The sequence below is a fragment of the Suricata suricatta genome, chromosome 13 (genome assembly GCF_006229205.1).
Source record: "Suricata suricatta isolate VVHF042 chromosome 13, meerkat_22Aug2017_6uvM2_HiC, whole genome shotgun sequence".
NCBI lineage: Eukaryota > Metazoa > Chordata > Mammalia > Carnivora > Herpestidae > Suricata > Suricata suricatta.
This window is the reverse complement of record NC_043712.1, coordinates 47,377,471-47,396,963: the sequence shown is the minus strand read 5'-3', so window position 1 is coordinate 47,396,963 and position 19,493 is coordinate 47,377,471. Positions and strand designations below refer to the sequence as shown.

Sequence of the window (19,493 nt, the reverse complement as noted above, 5' to 3'; positions counted from 1 at the left end):
AGTGCCAAAGAGCTTGGAATTTGGAAATAGGATTTTGATACAATTTCTGAGTGTTGGCAGAAAACGTTGGAGCAATCCCTTAGCAATGGCAGTAATCTGATCAGTCAGAAATAGCCTGTGCTTTAGCAAACAGGAGGCTGCCAGCGTGTGAAGTTAGTGCATGATAGATTAGGTGAGGTTGACGAGAAAATAGATAGTGTTATAATATGCAGAAACCATGTAGTTGTGTCAGAGAGGTGCTTAACATGAGTCTCCATGATCTGCCATACTTTTCTCTTTAAGAGAGAGAGAAATTAGAACACTTCCTAACTCTTAACCTCCCTCTTCTGTTTGTTTTTCCACGTAGTGATTCTCAACCCTGGCAACATGTTAGAATTGCTGAAAGAGTTTTTAAAAATTACTAATGCATATGCTCCATTCCTAGCAACCCTAGTATAATTGAGGCTTAGGTATTGTGTGTTTTTTTTTTTTACTTTTCTGTTATTTTTTATAATATATGTTTTTTTAATTTTGAGATAGAGTGTGAGTTGTGGAGGGGGAGAGAGAGAGAGAGAGAGAGAGAGAGAGAGAGAGAGAGAGAGAGAGAAAGAGAAAGAATTGCAAGCAGGCTCCACACTGTCAGTGCAAAGCCTGATATGGGGCTCAAGTTCCTTAACTATGAGATCATGACCTGACCTGAAGTCAGATGCTTAACTGACTGAGCCACCCAGGAGCCCCGAAAATCACTGCTTTATAGAGGGGCATCACAGTTGTCTGACGGGCTGTTTGGGAGGTTTGGGCTGGGGCCTAAGAACTCATATGCATTTTTTTTAATGTTTTATTTATTTTTGAGAGAGAGAGTGCGCGCGCGAGCGCTTGAGCAGGGGAGGGTCAGAGAGAGAGGGAGACATAGAATCTGAAGACAGGCTCCAGGCTCTGAGCTAGCTGTCCGCACAGAGCCTGACATGGGGCCCGAACCCATGAACCGCGAGATCATGACTTGAGCTGTAGCCGGACGCCCAACCAACTGAGCCACCCAGGCACACCTCATGTGTAGTTCTAATAAGTTCCCAGGTGATGTTGATATTGCTGGTAAGGCAGTCACATTTTGAGAATCCCGAGGAGGTATTTGAGTTTAATTGATGGTTTGAGAGTTTTTTAAATATGTGTAGAGATTTGAGAATAAAGAATATTGAGACTAAAGAATATTATGTGTATGATTCCTTTTATATGAAACAAGAAAGGTTGCTTTTTTCTTTTTTACAATAATCATCTTATTAAAAATATTATTTGGAGGAAAAAGCTATATCGATAATAATCAAAAGCTTTGTATAGTACTTCACAGTAATAAACAGCTAATGAATTTACTATTTCTAATAGGCTTTTTGAACATTTAAAATAACTTGTGGTTTTTTTTCCCTTTTTTAAAATCTCATTATGTAAGAATCTGAAGGATTCAGATCTTATGTTTTATTTGTAAAACTTTTTTAAAGTTTATTTTATTTGAGAGAGCAGGAGAGGTGCAGAGAAAGAGGGAAAGAGAAAGAATTCCAAGCGGGGCGTGAGCTCACGGACTGTGAGATCATGACCTGAGCTGAAACCAAGAGGCAGACGCTTAACTGACTGGGCCACCCAGGCAGGCACTGCAGATGTTATGTTTTATGGTCTCCTTAGATATCTTAATGGCTGGAGCGCAAATAAAAAGTACTCATTCTTGTTCAATAGAAATTTAAAAATTTTCATTTTGGAGAGTTGGTTTTGAGATGGGGGAAATGTTTTCTTTTCTCTTAAATATGCTGGAGGAACAGAGTCATCCACTAAGAAGAATGGGGACATGTGGGAGCTGAGAGGGAGAGAGTGCTTACAAGGTGGAGTGGTGTTCATGGAACCTTCCGGGTTTGGAAACGGAGGAGGAGGAGGTGCCCTGTGATTTGCAGGAATGAAGGAAGCAGGGGGATGGATGGAAATGAGGGGGCTGCTGGATTCAGGAGTCTGTCCATACCTTCTCTTCCACCCAGAAAACGTATGGTGAAACTTATTCTCAAAATTGGGTCCGTGAAACTCAGAGTCGATTCTCTTTTCAGCGAAACAGATAAAGGAGAAAAGGTTAGTTCTAATGATCCAGCTCTGCAACCAATGATTGTTTTGTGACCTTTACGAATCCTGGAAAAAACTTCCTCGGTGGTTTTGTTTTTTGTTTTTTGTTACTACATTTGGGTATTGAGAATGTCGTCCTAAAAATGCTAATCTAGCTTCCAATGTGACTTTCTGTGCTTTTCAGAAATCATCCTCAGCCTTTGATCACTGTGCTTGAACACAGACCTGATTGCTGGCCAGTACTTTTGCAGCAACTGACAGTGTTTTTCCAGCAATGTCCTGAAAGGTAATGTAAAATAAAACAAATGCGGGAGGTAGAATGGCATATGCTCATTTTAAAGCCTTTTTTTTGTTGTTGTTGTTCTGTGTATATTTTATTTTATTTTTTTCCATAATATTTTATTGTCAAATTGTTTTCCATATAACACCCAGTGTAAAGCCTTTTTTTAAAAGCTGCTTTGATTATGTTGTTTTCTCTTGAAGAAATGTCTTGGAACAGAGGATAGTTTTCCATTTTCTTTTTAACAGTACGACAAAAATATCTATCAGATTTAATTGATAGTTGAAGTATGGAATATGGAGAATATGAAGATATTATTAAGGAAGTTAATAAGCATTGGTTAGTTAGGAAAGTTGACTAGAAATACTTGGTGGGGGCGCCTGGGTGGCTCAGTCGGTTAAGCCTCCGGCTTCGGCTCAGGTCAGATCTCACGGTTTGTGGGTTCGAGCCGTGCATCAGGCTCTGTGCTGACAGCTAGCTCAGAGCCTGGAGCCTGCTTCCAGTGCTGTGTCTCCTTCTCTCTCTGCCCCTCCCCCTCTCATGCTCTGTCTCTCTCAGTATCAAAAAAAAAAAAAAATTTTTTTTAAAAAAGAAATACTTGGTAAGCGACTATACAGTGCATCTAAAAGATAGGTTCTTCCCTCTGGAAATTGACTTGTGAGTTCTCTCTCCGTTATAAATGGAGCCAGTTTAGGGGCACCTAAGTGTCCTAGTTGGTTAAGCATCCGACTTAGGCTCAAGTCATAATCTCATGGTTCATGGTTCGAGCCCTGCATCGGGCTCTGTGCTGACAGCTCAGAGCCTGGAGCCTGCTTTGGATTCTGTGTCTCCTTCTCTCTCTGCCCTTCCCCTCTCATGCTCTCTCTCTCAAAAACAAAACAAAACAAAGAAACCTGCCAATTGGGGTCAGCCACACATGAGGTTAGTTCAGATCATTCTAATGGTCCTCAAAATGACCCCCCTTTCTTCCATCCTTACTGCCATGATACTGGCTCATACTATCATCTCTTGCTGTGGCTTTTGCCACCTGTTCCTAACCAGCATCTCTGCCTCCCATCTCAGACCTGCTCTCAGGAATTCTCTAAATATTCATCAGGGTGTTGTATCCCTCCCTTGCTTAAGTCAGCACAACTGTGGTTTGTCAAACTGCATGTGCATCGCATGGGCTGAGCCTGGGGGCTGCCTCCACCCCTTTAGCTCTTTGCCAGAACTTCCATGTTGATAATCTTATGGAAGCTTTCTACTGGAAAACAGTAGTGTGACTCCTGAAATAGTTGGAAAATCCTTAGGCTCGGGGGTAAAATCTACCTGTTTGCCCAGTTTTCTTTTGATCTGCTCATTGATGAATTGTGTATTTCAGCGGTGCACTGACTTGCATTTGGTTCCACACGGAGAGCCATGCTGAGCTCCTGCCTCTGCTTTTGCTTCTCTGTACCTGACTGTTGAATTTTACCCCAATTGTTTCCTGACTCATTTCTCTATTTTACTTTTTTTTTCTTTCAAGCGAGAGCGACATAGTGTGGGATGGGGGGCAGTGCAGAGACAGAGAGAGAGAGAGAGGGACACACAGAAAGTAAAGCAGGCTTAGGGTTCTGAGCTGTCAGCACAAAGCTCGATGCGGGGCTTGAACTCACGAACCATGAGACTGTGATCTGAGCTGAAGTCAGACCCTTAACCAGTTGAGCCACCCAGGCGCCCCTCATTTCTCTATTTTAAATTTCTCTGCTCTGATGTCCTTGCTTACCCCACAAGCTGAATGAGCTCTCTTTTATGTGCTCTTATAATAACTTGAGCTGTGGTTTCTAACATTATTATACTTCATTGTCTTCTAATGACTCTGTGAAAACTTCCATTAGTCTTTGTGTTAATAATCCCTGTCCCATTTCTAGGCACTCTATAAATGTTGAATTTATGTACATGAGGCACACATCTTGGCGGGGCTCAGGCCAGTGGGTTGCAGAGGGCCTCCTGATATATAATAAATACCACTGCATACTTAGTACTGTTATGCCGTGACGGGATACTGTTGTCCCGGGTCATCCAGTACCTCAGTCACATTCAGCACACCGGCTCCATTCACCTTTTCTTGCTCTCGAAGGTCTTAGTGTCCTATAGGTGCTTTCTTAGAACACCATTTCTTTTCTTTCTTTCTTCCTTTTATAGTTTATTGTCAAGTTGGTTTCCATATAACACCCAGGACTCATCCCCACAAGTGCCCTCCTCCATACCCATCACCCCCCTTCCCCTTTCCCCCTTCACCATCAACCCTCAGTTTGTTTTCCATATTCAAGAGTCTCTCATGGTTTGCCTCCCTCCCTCTCCCCAACTGTTTTTTCCCCCTTCCCCTCCCCCATGGTCCTCTGTTAAGTTTCTCCTGTTCCACATATGAGTGAAAACATATGGTGCAACATAAAAGGCACAAGGAGCCTTGAAACATGTGCCAGTGAAAATAATTCATGTGACACTTTGATGAATAGCTCAAAATAAACATCACTGTCCTCTTTTCCCTTACCTAGATTTGCATTTTGAAAGGTAAGATATTGAGGCGCCTGGGTGGCTCAGTTGGTTAAGCTTCCGGCTTCAGCTCAGGTCATGATCTCACAGTTCATGGGTTTGAGCCCCGCTTCAGGCTCTGTGTTGACAGCTATCTCAGAGCCTGGAGCCTTCAGATTCTGTGTCTCTTTCTCTGACCCTCCCCTGCTCACACTCTCAAAAATAAATTTAAAAAAACATTAAAAAATTTACAAAAAAGGTAAGATATTAATATTTCCTAAATAAGTCGTGGCTCAGCTTTGTCAGAGAGTAACAAACCTAAAAACACATTTTTAAATTTACTTTTCCCCCTTGTAAAAAAAAATTAAATTTTATTGCAATATTGATTTCAGGAGTAGAATTCACTGATTTATTGCTTACATACAACACCCAGTGCCCCTCACAAGAGCCCTCCTTAGTACTCGTCATCCACCTAGTCCATCTTCCACCTGCCTCCCTCCATCAACCCTCTGTCTATTCTCTGTCATCAAAAGTCTCTTGTCATTTGTTTCCTTCTGCTTTTCCTCTTCCCATATGTTCATGTTTTGTTTCTTACATCCCACATGTGAGTAAAATCATGATGGTATTTGATTGACTTATTGCACTTAGCATAATACTGTTTTGCTTCCTCTGCATCATTGCAAATGGCAAGATTTCTTTCTTTTTGATGGCCGAGTAATATTCCATTGTGTATGTATACACTACATCTTCTTCATCCATTCATCAGTTGGCGGACATTTGGGCTCTCTCCATAGTTTGTCTGTTGTTGATAATGCTGCTATAAACAGTGGGGTGCATGTACCCCTTTGAATCTATATTTTTGTTTCCTTTGGGTATGTAATACGTAATAATGCAATTGCTGGATTGTAGGGTAGTTCTAGTTTTAGTTTCTTGAGGAATCTCTATGTTGTTTGCCAGAGTGGCTGCACCAGTTTGCATTCCCCCTAACAGTGCAAAAGGGTTCCCCTTTCTCTGCAGCCTCACTAACACCTGTTGTTTCCTGTGTTGTTGATTTTAGCCATTCTGACAGGTGTGACATGATATCTCATTGTGGTTTTGATTTGTATTTCTCTGCTGATGAGTGATATTGAGCATTTTTTGGATAAACACATTTTTAAAATGATATTTCTTGCTGTTATTAAATAGGTGAGACTATCTCATAAAAGATAATCCTGCTGATGTGCCAAATTTATTATTAAGCTTCTTTTTAGGGTAATCCTTAAGAATACATTTCTGAGGCACTTGGGTGGCTCAGTTGGTTAAGTATTAGACTCTTGGTTTCAGCTCAGGTCATAATCCCCTGGTTTGTGAGATTGAGCCCTGTGTCCGGCTGTGGGAAGGATTACCGGTATTATCTCTCTCCCTTTCTCTCTGCCCCTTACCCACTTGTGCTTTCTTTCAAAAGAAATAAACTTAAAAAAACAACAGGGGCGCCTAGGTGTCTCAGTTAATTAAGGCTCCAATGTCCGCTCAGGTCATGATCCCATGTTTGTGTGTTCGAGTCCCACGTTGGGCTCTGTGCTGACAGCTCAGAGCCTGGAGCCTGCTTCGGATTCTGTGTCTTCCTGTGTCTCTGCCCCTCCTCCTCTCATGCTCTGTCTCTGTCTCAAAAATAAATAAAATATTAAAAAAAATTAAAAACAACAACAAACATTTCCAATTCTTTAGTTAACATGTAATTAATTATCTTTTGGCTATTTTCATTTGAAAGGAGTATTATATTGGGATTTGGAAATAGTTATCTTAATGAAATGTGTCCAGATAGTCATAGGTAAAAAATGATTATTAATTAGCTTTGGTTTATTCACTGATAAACTTCTTTTCATTTAAATTCTCAGGTGTTAGATTATGCTATCTAGAGCCTTTAGGAAGTTCTAAATTAAGTTTATTGGCCAAGAATAATTTCAGTTGTCTCCTTTCTACTTATACACTATGGGATTTTTCTTTGCAAGGTGAAATTGATAATTCTGGTTGCATTTTTCAGCAGTCCATTAGCTTCTGGAGATTTAATTTTAGAGTAAGTTAACTAGTCACTTAGTCCTTAGTAACTTTAGTTGTTGTTTGGAAAGTAATGAAGGAACATTGATGATTTAATTTACTGAGAATATAAATAGTGATACATAACTATGGGAAGAAGGAAAAATGTTGGGAAGGTGGCTTGTATTCTAGCTCTTTCTGTGTTAGGAGCTGCTGATTAGCTGTCTGGGTTCATTTTGAATAGTATGTAGATGTCCCAAAATGATGGTGTATCTTCATGCTAGATATATTTGGGCATTATTTTCTAATTAAGTTTTGCAGGAAGGCCTGCAATATTAAGACTTCACAATCATAGAAGTGAGAATTGCATAAATTGCCAAAAACATCCTGGTGTTTTGGCCTGGATACTTTAAGGTCTTACATATAAATTTTCAGATGAAAGAATGATGGAGAGCAAAATCAAAGGACTTGGTCAAGGTCAGATGGTTGGTTAGAGGTTGAGATGGAACTAGTGCCTCAGGTTTTTTTTACTTTCTTTTTTAAAAAAATGTGTATTTTTTAATGTTTATTTACTTTTGAGAGAGAGAGAGACAAAGTGTGAGTGGAGGAGGGTCTGAGAGAGAGAGAGAGAGAAAGAGAGACATGCAGAATCCAAGGCAGGCTTCACGCTCTTAGCCGTCAGCACAGAGCCTGATGTGGGGCTTGAACCCACAGACCACGAGATCATGACCTGAGCTGAAGTTGGACGCTTAACTGACTGAGCCACCCAGATGCCCCATTTTTTTTTTTTACTTTAATTCCAAGTTTTTTGCCACTACCTCTCCCTCCATGAACATAAATAGAAAAGACTTGTGTGTCGATACATGCACGGTCAGCTACATTTGTAAACATTTTCTTTTTTAAATTTTAGAGAGAGGGGAGAGAGAGCAGTGGAGAGGGAAGAGCCCGATGTAAAGCTCGATCCCACAACCCTGAGATGGTGACCTGAGCTGAAGCCCTAGTCAGACACTTAACTCTTTGAGCCATCCATTTTCAGTGGGAAGAGCTTAAGAGGCAGAAGTTGGCAATTTACGTTAATAATTCCTTATGTATAATATGAAATATTAAAATGAAATTACAATATTGGATGCATACTGATTGTAAAACTATGATTTTGAGTTACTGAATCAATTAATTTAGTGATTGAGCATCTCTTTGGAGGCCAGTCTAGTATGTAGTCATTGGTGATTCAGCAGTAAACAGTCACCTGAAGTCCATGCTGTCCTTTGGCTTATAGTCTGCCAGGAGATAGAGAAATTAAAAGTAATGACAAGTTAAGTCCTTGTCCTGTGGAAGCACATAACGGGGATCTGCCCTTGACTGGGTGTGATTCAGACAGTCATTTGAAAGAGGGGAACTGGAAAATGATAGGAATTAGTAGAGGAAGGAAAAGGGAAGGAAGAAAGGAGAATGTGAGAAGGAACACCAAGTTGGAAGAAAGCTCAGATAACTTGATTGACCATCTGAAAGACATTTAGTGCAGCTCAGTGGGAAGGGGAGGGGGGGAAGAAATGAGGCTGAAAAGACACGCAGAGGATAAATTATGGAGGGTTTGTGAACTGCTAAATCATTTCTCTTGAGGGGGGGCACACTATTTTAAGCTGGTTAATAACCTGATCAAATTTTTATATGTGGAAGGTCATTATGGCATTTTAGTGACTTTGGATGTGGAGTTATTGGGATATATTGAAATCTAAGTAGGAAAAATTTGTAAAGCCTTCCTCCTTTTTTTTTTTTGAGAGAGAGAGAGAGACAGACAGAGAATGAGTGGGGAGCAGGGCAGTGAGAAGTAGGGAGAGAATCTTAGGTAGGCTCCATGTTCAGTGTGGAGACTGATGTGGGACTCAATCCCACAACTCTGGGATCATGACCTGATCTGAAATCAGGAGTTGGACACTCAACCAACTGAACCACCAGGTGCCCCAAAGGCTTCTTCCTTTGAGTGGGAAGAGCTTAAGAGGCAGGACTTGGCCAATTACTTTACTTCCCCCCACTTTATTTCTGTATCCACGTAATGGCATAATTTTATTTCAGCGCATTTTGGCGAGGATGAAATGAGCTGAAAGTCATGAAGTGCAGTAACTTGCACACCACATGCGTTAACAATTTGACAAGTCAGTGTTAACTGTTACAATCTTCGGATGTCTGTATGGTTTTGTCTTCCATAGAACTTCACCTGCAGAGTTTTTCCAAAAATGCATGCCTGTGTCCTATTTCTAGAGAGTGGATCTTGCTGTCTGTAATTTCAGTAAGGTTCTCAGATAATTTCACTCTTTATCAAAGACTGCAGATGTAGATGCTATTCTAGAATGCAAGTAGAGATTCTCTTAGTGCTGGGTATCAGGCTTATGGTCTCCAGGTGTTGACATTTTCCCAGTGCATGAAGAACTGCTTGGCACAAATCCAGGTAGGTCATGGTAAAATGGTTGCGTCATGAAAAAACAAGTTACATTTGATGGTATTGTAGCTTTTCATGAACTCTAAATTGATGTTTGACAATTACTGCTTGGTACTTTCTTCAATTTGGTGACTGGCTTATGCATTACGTGACTTGCAGGTCAGAAGTTTCATGTATCCAAATAATGGCACCATTTCTGTGGTATCTGTATTGTGAACCATCCCAGTTGCAAGAATACGCTAAACTCCGACTAACCCTGCTGAAAGTCTTACTTCAACCCCGAGTTTCTTGTGACCCAGAATGGCCATCAACATTGGAGCAAGAGATACTTCAGCTGTGTTGTGACATGGGTCCATGTCTCCAGGTGAGGCCTGGTGTCCTTGATTGATGCAGTGTCAGCATCAGCAAGTGTTGCTCCTTATCATCATGTATAAAGTAGAACCTGTGTGTTCTGCAAACTCAGATACAGGCTTGGCTCTAGAAATGCTTGCAGGCTTTTGGAGATGATGAAGGAACCAAATCCAGATTTAATGTTAATACATATGATGTTAACTGGCATCACAGAAATATAAATCGGGACACCTAGGTGGCTCAGTTGGTTAAGTGTCCAACTTTGGCTCAGGTCATGATCTTGCAGTTTTTGAGTTTGAGCCCCACATTGGGCTCGCTGTTATCAGCGCAGAGCTTGCTTTGGATCCTGTGTCATCTCTCTCTGCCTTTCCCCTGTTCACATGTGTACAAGCTCTTTCTGTCTCTCTCAAAAATAAGCATTAAAAATAAAGTTTAGGGGTGTCTGTGGCTCAGACTGTTAAGCATCTTACTTTGGCTCAGATCATGATCTCGCAGTTCAAATTCAAGCCCTGCATTGGGCTCTGTGCTGACAGCTCAGAGCCTGAGACTGCTTCAGATTCTGTGTCTCCCTCTTTCTCTGTGCCTCCCCAACTTGTGTTCTGTCTCTCACTCAAAAATAAATAAACATTAAAACAAATAAAAAAAAAAACCAAAGTGAAAAAAGCTATTAATCAATGTAATCCATTTTAGGACTAGTAGGAATGAGAACTTTTTGTTGTTTAAGAAAAACTTCTCAAGGGAAAGAATTTTGAGTTGGGTTTCTCCTTGTGCTAGACACCAAAAGAGTTACAAGGGGAAAAGAAGGTCCTCTGTACAAGTTAGAAAAAGGTTTGTCTTTGGGAAGATATGGCCTTGGGGACACAGGGTTGACCGGCCCCGTCTGGCTAGATTCCAGCTTTCACATGTCTCCCTACACCAAATGGCAGTGATCCTGATGCTTCTCGCTCTGCTTGTGAGAAGCCCAGAGTCTAGGAAGGGAGTTAAGACAAGTACGTAAATTTGCTTAATTCAAAGTAGATGGATAAAAGATGTCTAACAGGTATGGATAAAATGCCTAGGAGGTTGAAGGAAGAAATAAATGAGCTAATGTCTCTGTAACTGCAGATTTTAAAATTTTTAATTTTTCTGATGAATGGATCAAGAAGATGTGATGTATGTATATATGTATATATACATACACACACACAATAGAATACTACATGGCAATGAGAAAGAATGAAACCTGGCCATTTGTAGCAAAATGAATGGACCTAGAGGGAGTCATGCTAAGCGAAATAAGTCAGGCAGAGAAGGACAGATACCATATGTTTGCACTCATAGGTCTAACAGGAGAAGCCTAACGGGACCATGGGAATGGGAAAGGGGGGGAAAAGAGTTGGGGAGAGGGAGTGAGGCAAATCATGAGAGACTTTTGAATGCTGAGCACAAACTGAGGGGTGAAGAGGGAGGGGAGAAGGAGAAGGGGGGTGATGCTCATGGAGGGGGGCACTTGTGGGGATGAGCACTGGGTGTTATATGGAAACCAACTTGGTAATAAACTATTTAGAAAATTTTAATTTTTCAAAAATTTTTAATTTTGAGAGCAAGCAAGCATCAGTGGGAGCGAGGTGGAGGGAGAGGAAGAAAGAATCTTAAAAAAAGTTTTTTTTTTAATGTTTATTTTTGAGAGAAAGAGTACAAGCAGGGGAGGGGCAGCAAGAGAGGAGACACAGAATCTGAAGCAGACTCCAGGCCCTGAGCTGTTAGCACAGAGCCTGATATGGGGCTTGAAACCACAAACTAGGAGATCATGACCTGAGCCAGAGTCGGATGCTTAACCTACTGAGCCACCCAGGTGCCCTGAGAAAGAGAGAATCCCAAGCAGGCTCGACGCTCAGGGCAGAGCCTGAGGCGGGGCTTGATCTCACAACTGAGGAATCATGACCTGAGCTGAAGAAATCAAGTTGGACTCTTAACTGACTGAGCCACCCAGGAGCCCCTATAACCACAGATTAAAAACAAAAAACAAAACCCCCCGCAAAATACACCAGTTGCCAGCATGTTGTGATATTAGTGTCATGATTATCAGGCCATCCCCCCTTATCGTCGAGGTTTGTCATTGGCCTTGACTCTGAGACCATGCTGCTTGGCTGAAGGAGGGAATCTGTGAATATTTTTCAGAGTGATCACTTGAGGTCACAGATGACCTGTTTTAAGTTTGTGTTACCAAAGAGTGACTAGAGTCAGTCTTTCCTTTGTGACTCATAAATAGACTTTCCTGTAATCAAGGCAGAGAAAAGTTAATTAAAATGAATTCTCCTGTGGCTTTTCCAAAGCTTTTGTTTTGTGTGGGCAATAAAGCCGTGTGTAGGCAGAGTGTCTTGAACCAGGGTACACTTTCCCAGCACATACTTGGCTGAAACGGTTCTGGGTTCTTTGATGGATGTTTGCATTCATCCTCACGAACCGATATTGACAAGCCTAAATAACTTCTAGCAGTGAGCTCTGTGGAACATTTCTGGGAATCTGTGGCTTTTTAATGTAGCTGTGATAGGTGAGAAAAAAAGGGATACATCATTTTGAACTAATGGAACTAGTGACACAAATACATTTAATCACGTAACAAATCAACTTTATTAGAATATGAAGTATCTCCACATCTGAAGTGATCTTACTGGCAATGTCACACGTTTTCCCACCGACGACTAGTATTTATTTCTTCAGCTCTCGAGATGACCATCCTATGACTAATTAAATATTTTAGTGATAGGAAGCATGCGATTTTGCAAGACAACCTTTTTCTTTTTTTAAGTACTTCTAATTGACCTGCATTTTCCTGAGATTTTACCCATCCGTCTCCCTTCTTTGTAGAACAGAACAAAGCAGGCTTCTAAAAAGAACCCGTCTGCATCCTGTTTTGTGTTGTCCTGTTTCTTCTTCTTTCCCTTTCCTCTTTTTCATCCCTCCCTCCTTTCTTTCGTTCATGACTTTCTTTACTAATGTTTCCAGACTTTTCACTGTCTGTTGCCAGGAATTCTTTATCTTGTCAATGCTCAGAATGTGTTACTATGAAGTGTTCTTCTTAGAGCTGAATACACTCCTGTACTTGTGGTCTGACCCATACTGTTCACTTGAATAGAATCTCATTAATTTAAAAAAAAATGTTGTTTTAGAGAGCCATGCTACCTTGTTCACCGATGATGGAATTCTAGTCAAGGAAATCCTATTTTCTTTTTTTTTTTTTTTTTTTAACATCAGTTGCTCTTCTGTGTCATATTTGTGGAGGTTTTTTTTTTTTTAACTTACCTGTCTTAAAAATCATTGTTGACCATGTCCAAGACTTTAGTTCATTCTTTTTAATTGTGACTCTTGTCATCGCCCGTGTTGTCTATTGTATATGACCTATTGCTGCATCAAGAAAGAACATGACTTCATAAATATTAAAAATTTTGGTAATATTACAGGTTAGACAGCCTTTGATGCTACCTTGCTGTGGCTGTTCCCAATTATTTTTTTATTATGGAAAATAAAAAATACATTCAAGGAAATACATTGTCCAATAAACTTGAGGCCTTGTTTTGTTTTAAATCCCTTTTCTTGGTGACCTTTTCCTTTTCTCATTGTATATTTGCAAAAGAGTAAAATAATTTAACTATTGGACTGTTCATATTTATTTTTTATAACCTAGTACTTTCTCTCTCCTTTGATCTTTGAATATCTTTTTTTCTTTTGTTTGCTAGGAATTAATTTTTCTCTTTGTATAACTATAGTCCTTTTGGGTTATTACGATGGTAACAACTGGTGAAAGGTACAGCTGGTCAACTGTAGGCTTCCCTCTTGATGAATTTAACAGACACGGGGCTTCTGATTGAAGCAGATGGTTCATTGTTTGTAATCTCTGGGAAATGCCAATGTGTCTGTGAGTAGGACCATATCCTTAATACCAACTCCAGAATTTTGATCGGAACAGCTGGGCTTGAATTGAACTGGGATTTCAAGAGCACCCAAGTCTTTCCTATCTAATACATTAGCCTGTTGAGTAGACACCCTACCATTTGAATATGGTCTTTCATTCCATCTGCCAAGTGTGGAAATGATGCTCTCAGTTAAGGTTGTCTGAGCAAATATCTTCCAGATGAAGGGCTTAGTAGTACATTAGACTAACATGCCAACCCATTTCTTTCAGGTAACTGTGTTGAAATTGTAGAAAGGAGAGATCATTTGGAGAACTCAAAACCAGCTTTAATTAATTTCCTTCAACATGTTGGCACTGTCATGTAATTTGTCTTAAAAACAAAAATCTGCACCCAGAGAAGTCAGGAAAATAAATGAAAAGAATTTGTGCCAGCCAGCAGCAACAAAATCAGTAGGAAATTGTATTTTGGCTAGTGACAAAAAAAAAAAAAAGGCAGATTGATACACAGTTTAATCCTCTTTGAGTTACGTAAATTTCTTCATCTATTTAAGTCTTCATAGGTTTAGAGAAGAATATTGCTAAAGCTTCTTATATAGTTTAAGATTACCCTTTTGTATATTGTAATATCATACAATGATTTTTTATAAACAGGTAAAAGATTTGATCCAGACAACAGAAGTGATGATGTTTATTGAAGAAGTTTATTTAAGCCTTCTGCGTCATCCCATTTTCTGGAAAATTCAGCTTTCCCAGATGACCCTTCAGCTCCTGTGTGTCTGTGAAGTCAGCTTGCAGATAACTGGAGAATGCTCCTCTTTAATTCACCTTTTAGAGCACAGTGTTGAACTTTTGAAGGAGGTAAGGATAGTACGAAATTTTAATACTCCTGTTGTCCCTCAAGTGGGTCTTTCAGCAGCAGAGTGAGTATATTCTTTTACTTCATTGCATATCAACAGTGTTTTGATCAAATACCATTAGATCATACTATTAATGTAGTACTGCTGTCATGTGTTATAAAAAAGAGTTATTCACTTTGGAGCACCAGTTAAGGGTCTGCCACTGTAGAGGCGCCTGGGTGCCTCAGTCAGTTGAGTGTCTGACTTCGGCTCAGGTCATGATCTCATGGTTCATGGGTTCAAGCCCCACATCAGGCTCTGTGCTAACAGCTTAGAGCCTGGAGCCTGCTTCGGAGTCTGTGTCTCTCTCTCTGCCCCTCCCACGTATATGCTCGCGCACGCTTTCTCTCTCTCTCTCTCTCTCAGAAATAAATACGCATTAGAAAAAAATTTTTTAAAGGGTCTATCACTGTAGCATTTTGGTTTTCATTTGTTCGTGTACAACACAAGTATTGAACACCTATTATATGCTTAACCCTATAGAATACATACATGGAAAGTATATTCTGTGACCCCAAGAGACTTACAAACATGCAAATAAATAATGTAAATAATTGGTAGGACAATATATTAAATGCTTTTATGGGAGGTTATGTAAAGTGCAGTGGGAGTATGAATCAAGGGAAGTGTAGGGCATGAGTTCAGACTTGAGGAAGCCTGAATAGAAGTTTGCCTGATATGAACCAGATGCTGGAAAGGCATTCCAGCTGTGGAATAGCATGTGCCCAAACACAGAAACATGAGTAAGCTGGGCAGGCATGGCCTTTTCAGAAAACAAGGTGTTCAGCAAGGTGTTGTAGATCGATCAAGATGTAGGAGATGAGGTTGGACCTACCACGAAAGGTCTTCCATGCCACACATGTGAATTTGCATTTTATCTTCTGGGCAGTGGCATGCTGTTGAAACCTTTGTGCATCGAGGTGCCCTCCTGTTCTCGTGTATGGAGGATCACTGCGGTGGGAGAGTGGAGGAGGTTTTAGAGCAGGGCCACACTACTGGGGCCGGAAGTGAGGAGGCATGTCTTAGACTGCTGGGGTGGCCGTAACAAACTACCACGGAACGGGTGGCTTAAATGACACAAATTTGTTTTTCATACTTCTGGGGACCAGGAAGTCCAAGATCAAGGTGCTGGTTGACTGCATTCTGGTGAGGAATCTCTTCCTGGCTAGTAGACTGCTGCCTCCTTGCTGTGTTCTCTCAGGGTGGGGAGAGGCAAGAGTGAGCTATTACTTTTTTTTAAAAGAACACTAATCTTACTGGATGAGGGCCCCATCCTTGTGATGTCATTGAACTTTAATTCTGTACTCCAAATACAGTCACATTGGTAGTGAGGACCTCAACATACATATTTGTGTGGAAGGGACACCATTCTGTCCCTAGCAAGGGACTAATTAGGAGAAGAAGGAGAAAATGAGAGTAGGAAAAGAGAGATATAGGAGATGAGATCATTAGGCTTCGTGGCTGATTAGATGGCTAAGGAGAAGTTCCTTGACAAGAGTCTCCGCTTTCTCTTCTGGGCAACTGGATGGTGCTATTCACTTGGAGAAATGGTAGCTGATGTTGGAGGGAAGATGATAAATTTGGTCTTTGATAGGCATGGTGTAAGATATATGAATCATACGTGTTTTTGAAATTCAGTATAGAAGCTTCAGCTAAAGGTATAGATTGGTAGACCTCTACCTCAGGGTGTGAGTCTTAGCCATGGGATTGCATTACATAGATTTTCATGGAACCCTCTGAGCTAGAGTGTACTGAAAATGGAAAGAAGTGTGGCTAGAAGGATTATATGTTAAACAGAGGAGACTGAGGATGTGATCAAGGGAAAGAATATCACCTGTCTTGAAAAGGTGAATGGCCAACATCGTCATGCTGAGAGTATTTAAAATAAGGTATGGAAAGTACTGTTAGGATGCAGTGAGTAGAAGTTTATTGTTTGCAGTAGGGGAACTGGTTTCAGCAGAATGGTGGTGATAGGAACCAAATTAGAATAAAGGAGTAAATGATAGTAGGAAACAGAAAGTGAATGTAGATTTTAGAGGAAAGTGGGAGCCAAAGAAGGCAAAGTTGTCCATTTGTCAGTCTTATGATTAGCATGACTTTACAGGTGATATTATGTTATGTGTTATATAATGATGTATTTGTGTTATATAACATATACTATGTGTACTAGTAATATATGGCATATATTCTATAGTAATATATATGTTATCTCTATTATATAAATCTGTTATCTCTACTATGTTGTATATAACATAAATAATCATGATAGATCAAACCCTATTTAGATATATAATTATTATATATAATCATACCTATTAGATATATAACATCTGTTGATGGTATATAATATTTTATAGAAAAGATATAGAAAATATGTAAAAATACAGTTCTTTTTACATTGTGGATATTAACACCCCATCAGATAGATCATTTGCAAATGATTTCCCATTCCATAGGTTGCTTTTTCATTTGGTTAATAATTTCCTTCCCTTTGCGGTGCAAAAACTTTTTATCTTGATGCGGTCTCATTGGTTTGTTTTTGCTTCTGTTGTCCTTGCCTGAGGGGACACCCAAAAAATACTGCCAAGACCAGCATCAGATTGCTTACTCTGCCTATGTTTTCTTCTAGGAATTTTATAATTTTAGGTGTTGCAATAAGGCTTTAATCCATTCTGAGTTGATTTTTGCATATGGTGTAAGACAGTGGTCTAGTTTCCTTCTTTAGCAGGTAGCTGTCTGGTTTTCCCAGCTCCATTTATTGAGAGACTGTCCTCTCCCCATTGTATATTCTTGCCTTTTTTGTTGAAGGTTGATTGTCCATATAAGTGTCAGTCTATTTCTGGGCTCTCCGTTCTGTTCCGTTGATCTGTGTGTCTGTTTTTGTGTATGCACCATACTGTTTTGATTACCCTGGCCTTGCACCTGGGAATCTGGGAGTGTGATTCCTCCAGCTTTGTTCTTTTGTGACATTGCCTTGGCTATTTGAGGCCTTCTGTGATTCCACACAAATTTAGGATTATTTGTTCTAGTTCAGTGAAAAATTCTATTGGTATTTTGATAGGAATTGCTTTGAATCTTTAGATTGTTTGGGGTAGTATGGACATTTTAACAATAATTCTTCCAGCCCGTGAGCATGGAATGAATATCTTTACATTTCTTTGTGTCTTCAGTGCCTTATTGTCTTCAGAGTATAGGTCTTATACTTCCTTGGTTAAATTAATTCCTTTGTTTTTTTTTTTATATAATTGTATATGGGATTGTTTTCTTAATGTCACTTTCTGATTGTTTAGTTTTAGTGTAAAGAAAGGCAACAGGTTTCAGTATATTGATTTTGTATCCTGCAACTTCACTGAGTTCATTTATTTTCATTGTTTTTAAGTGGAGACCTTAGGGTTTTCCAAATGTAGTATACATCATCAGCAAATGTGACAGTTTTCTTTCTTTCTAATTTGGATGTCTTTTATCTCTTTTGCTCACTTAGTTGCTGTGGCCAGGATTTCCCATACTGTGTTGACTAAAAGTAGTGAGAGTGGGCATCCTTGTCTTATTCCTGATCTTACCTTTCACCACTGAGTATGATGGGAGATATGGGTTTGTCATATACACACACACACACACACACACACACACATACACACCCTTTGTTATGTTAGAGAATGTTCCCTCTCTACCTACTTTGTTGAGAGTTTTTTTTTTATCATAAATGATGGTTGAGTTTTGTCAAATGCTTTTTTAGCATATATTGAGATGATCATACGATTTTTATTCTTTGTTCTGTTAATGTGGTGTATCATATTGATCTGTGACTGAACCATCCTTGCATCCCTGGAATAAGTGCCACTTGATTATGATATATGATCCTTTAAATATACTGTTGAATATAGTTTGCTAATACTTTGTTGAGGATTTTTGCATGTGTGCTATTTTTCTTAATTAAAAAATTTTTTTAAATTAATTTTTGAGAGAGAGAGAGAGAGAGAGAGAGAGAGAATGAACAGGGGAGGATCAGAGAGAGAGGGAGACACAGAATCTGAAGACAGGCTCCAGGCTCTGAGCTAGCTGTCAGCACAGAGCCTGACATGGGACTCGAACCCACAAACCATGAGATCATGACCTGAGCCCAAGCTGAATGCTCAACTGACTGAGACATCCAGGTGCCCCTGGAATGACAGAATGCTTTAATTGAAAACAATGAAATAATGCCTGTGAAAGTCACATTTATGGTATCTTTCTTTTGCTCAATATTTAACAATTTTAGAAGGAAGTTAATATAAACAGAACCGTTAAAATAAATATTTGTGTTATGTAATTTCCTGCCTCGGCCTCTGGCCCAGAATTTCTGAGGTTGGGGGAAAAAAAAGAGCCTACGAATTTGCAAGCCTATATTTTTAGAGCTATATACACTGTAATTTGAAATATAATAAAATAGGGGCACCCAGGTGGCTCAGTTGGCTGAGCATCTAACTCTTGATTTTGGCTCAGGTAATGGTCTTTCGGTCATGAGATCAAGCCCCTTGTTGGGCTCTGGGCTGAGAACATGGACCCTGCTTGGAATTTCCTTCCTCCCTCCCTCCCTCCCTTTCTTCCTTCCTTCCTTCCTTCTTTCCTCCCTCCCTCCCTCCCTTCCTCCCTCCCTCCCTCCCTCCCTCCCTCCCTTCCTTCCTTCCTTCCTTCCTTCCTCTCTTGTCCTATCTCCTCTTTCTTTCTCTTTCTCTTTCTTTCTCTTCCTCTTCTTTCTCTCTTTCTCTCCCCCCTCTCTCCCCCTCTCTCTTTCTTCCTTCCTCTGTCTCTCTCTCCCCCCTCACTCCCTGTCCTTTTCTCTCTCTCTCTCTCCCTCTCCACCTCTCCCCCTGCCCCTCACCTGTTCACACACATGTTCTTTCTCAAAATAAATAAAATATTATAAAGAAACAAAATAAAGTAGAATAAAACACTCATTACCCAGGCTGAGGCTCTTATCTCTATTTCTGTATCACTGAATTTATCAGCTGGATACGCAGTTCAAATACTATATTAGCTTTTCTCCTTTGTTATTTTTCTGTCCTTTTA

General features: G+C 40.0%; 1 protein-coding gene across 2 annotated transcripts in view; it reads left to right on the top strand.

Moving 5' to 3' along the window:
* FOCAD (focadhesin) overlaps positions 1 to 19,493 on the top strand; it is a 315,637-nt gene that overhangs the window by 68,573 nt on the left and 227,571 nt on the right. For both annotated transcript variants that reach the window (XM_029919606.1, XM_029919607.1), the window contains exons 6-8: positions 2,261 to 2,362; positions 9,462 to 9,666; positions 14,200 to 14,406. In XM_029919606.1, coding sequence (XP_029775466.1) covers positions 2,261 to 2,362; positions 9,462 to 9,666; positions 14,200 to 14,406 — 514 coding nt within the window. The remainder of the gene's footprint in view (positions 1 to 2,260; positions 2,363 to 9,461; positions 9,667 to 14,199; positions 14,407 to 19,493) is intronic.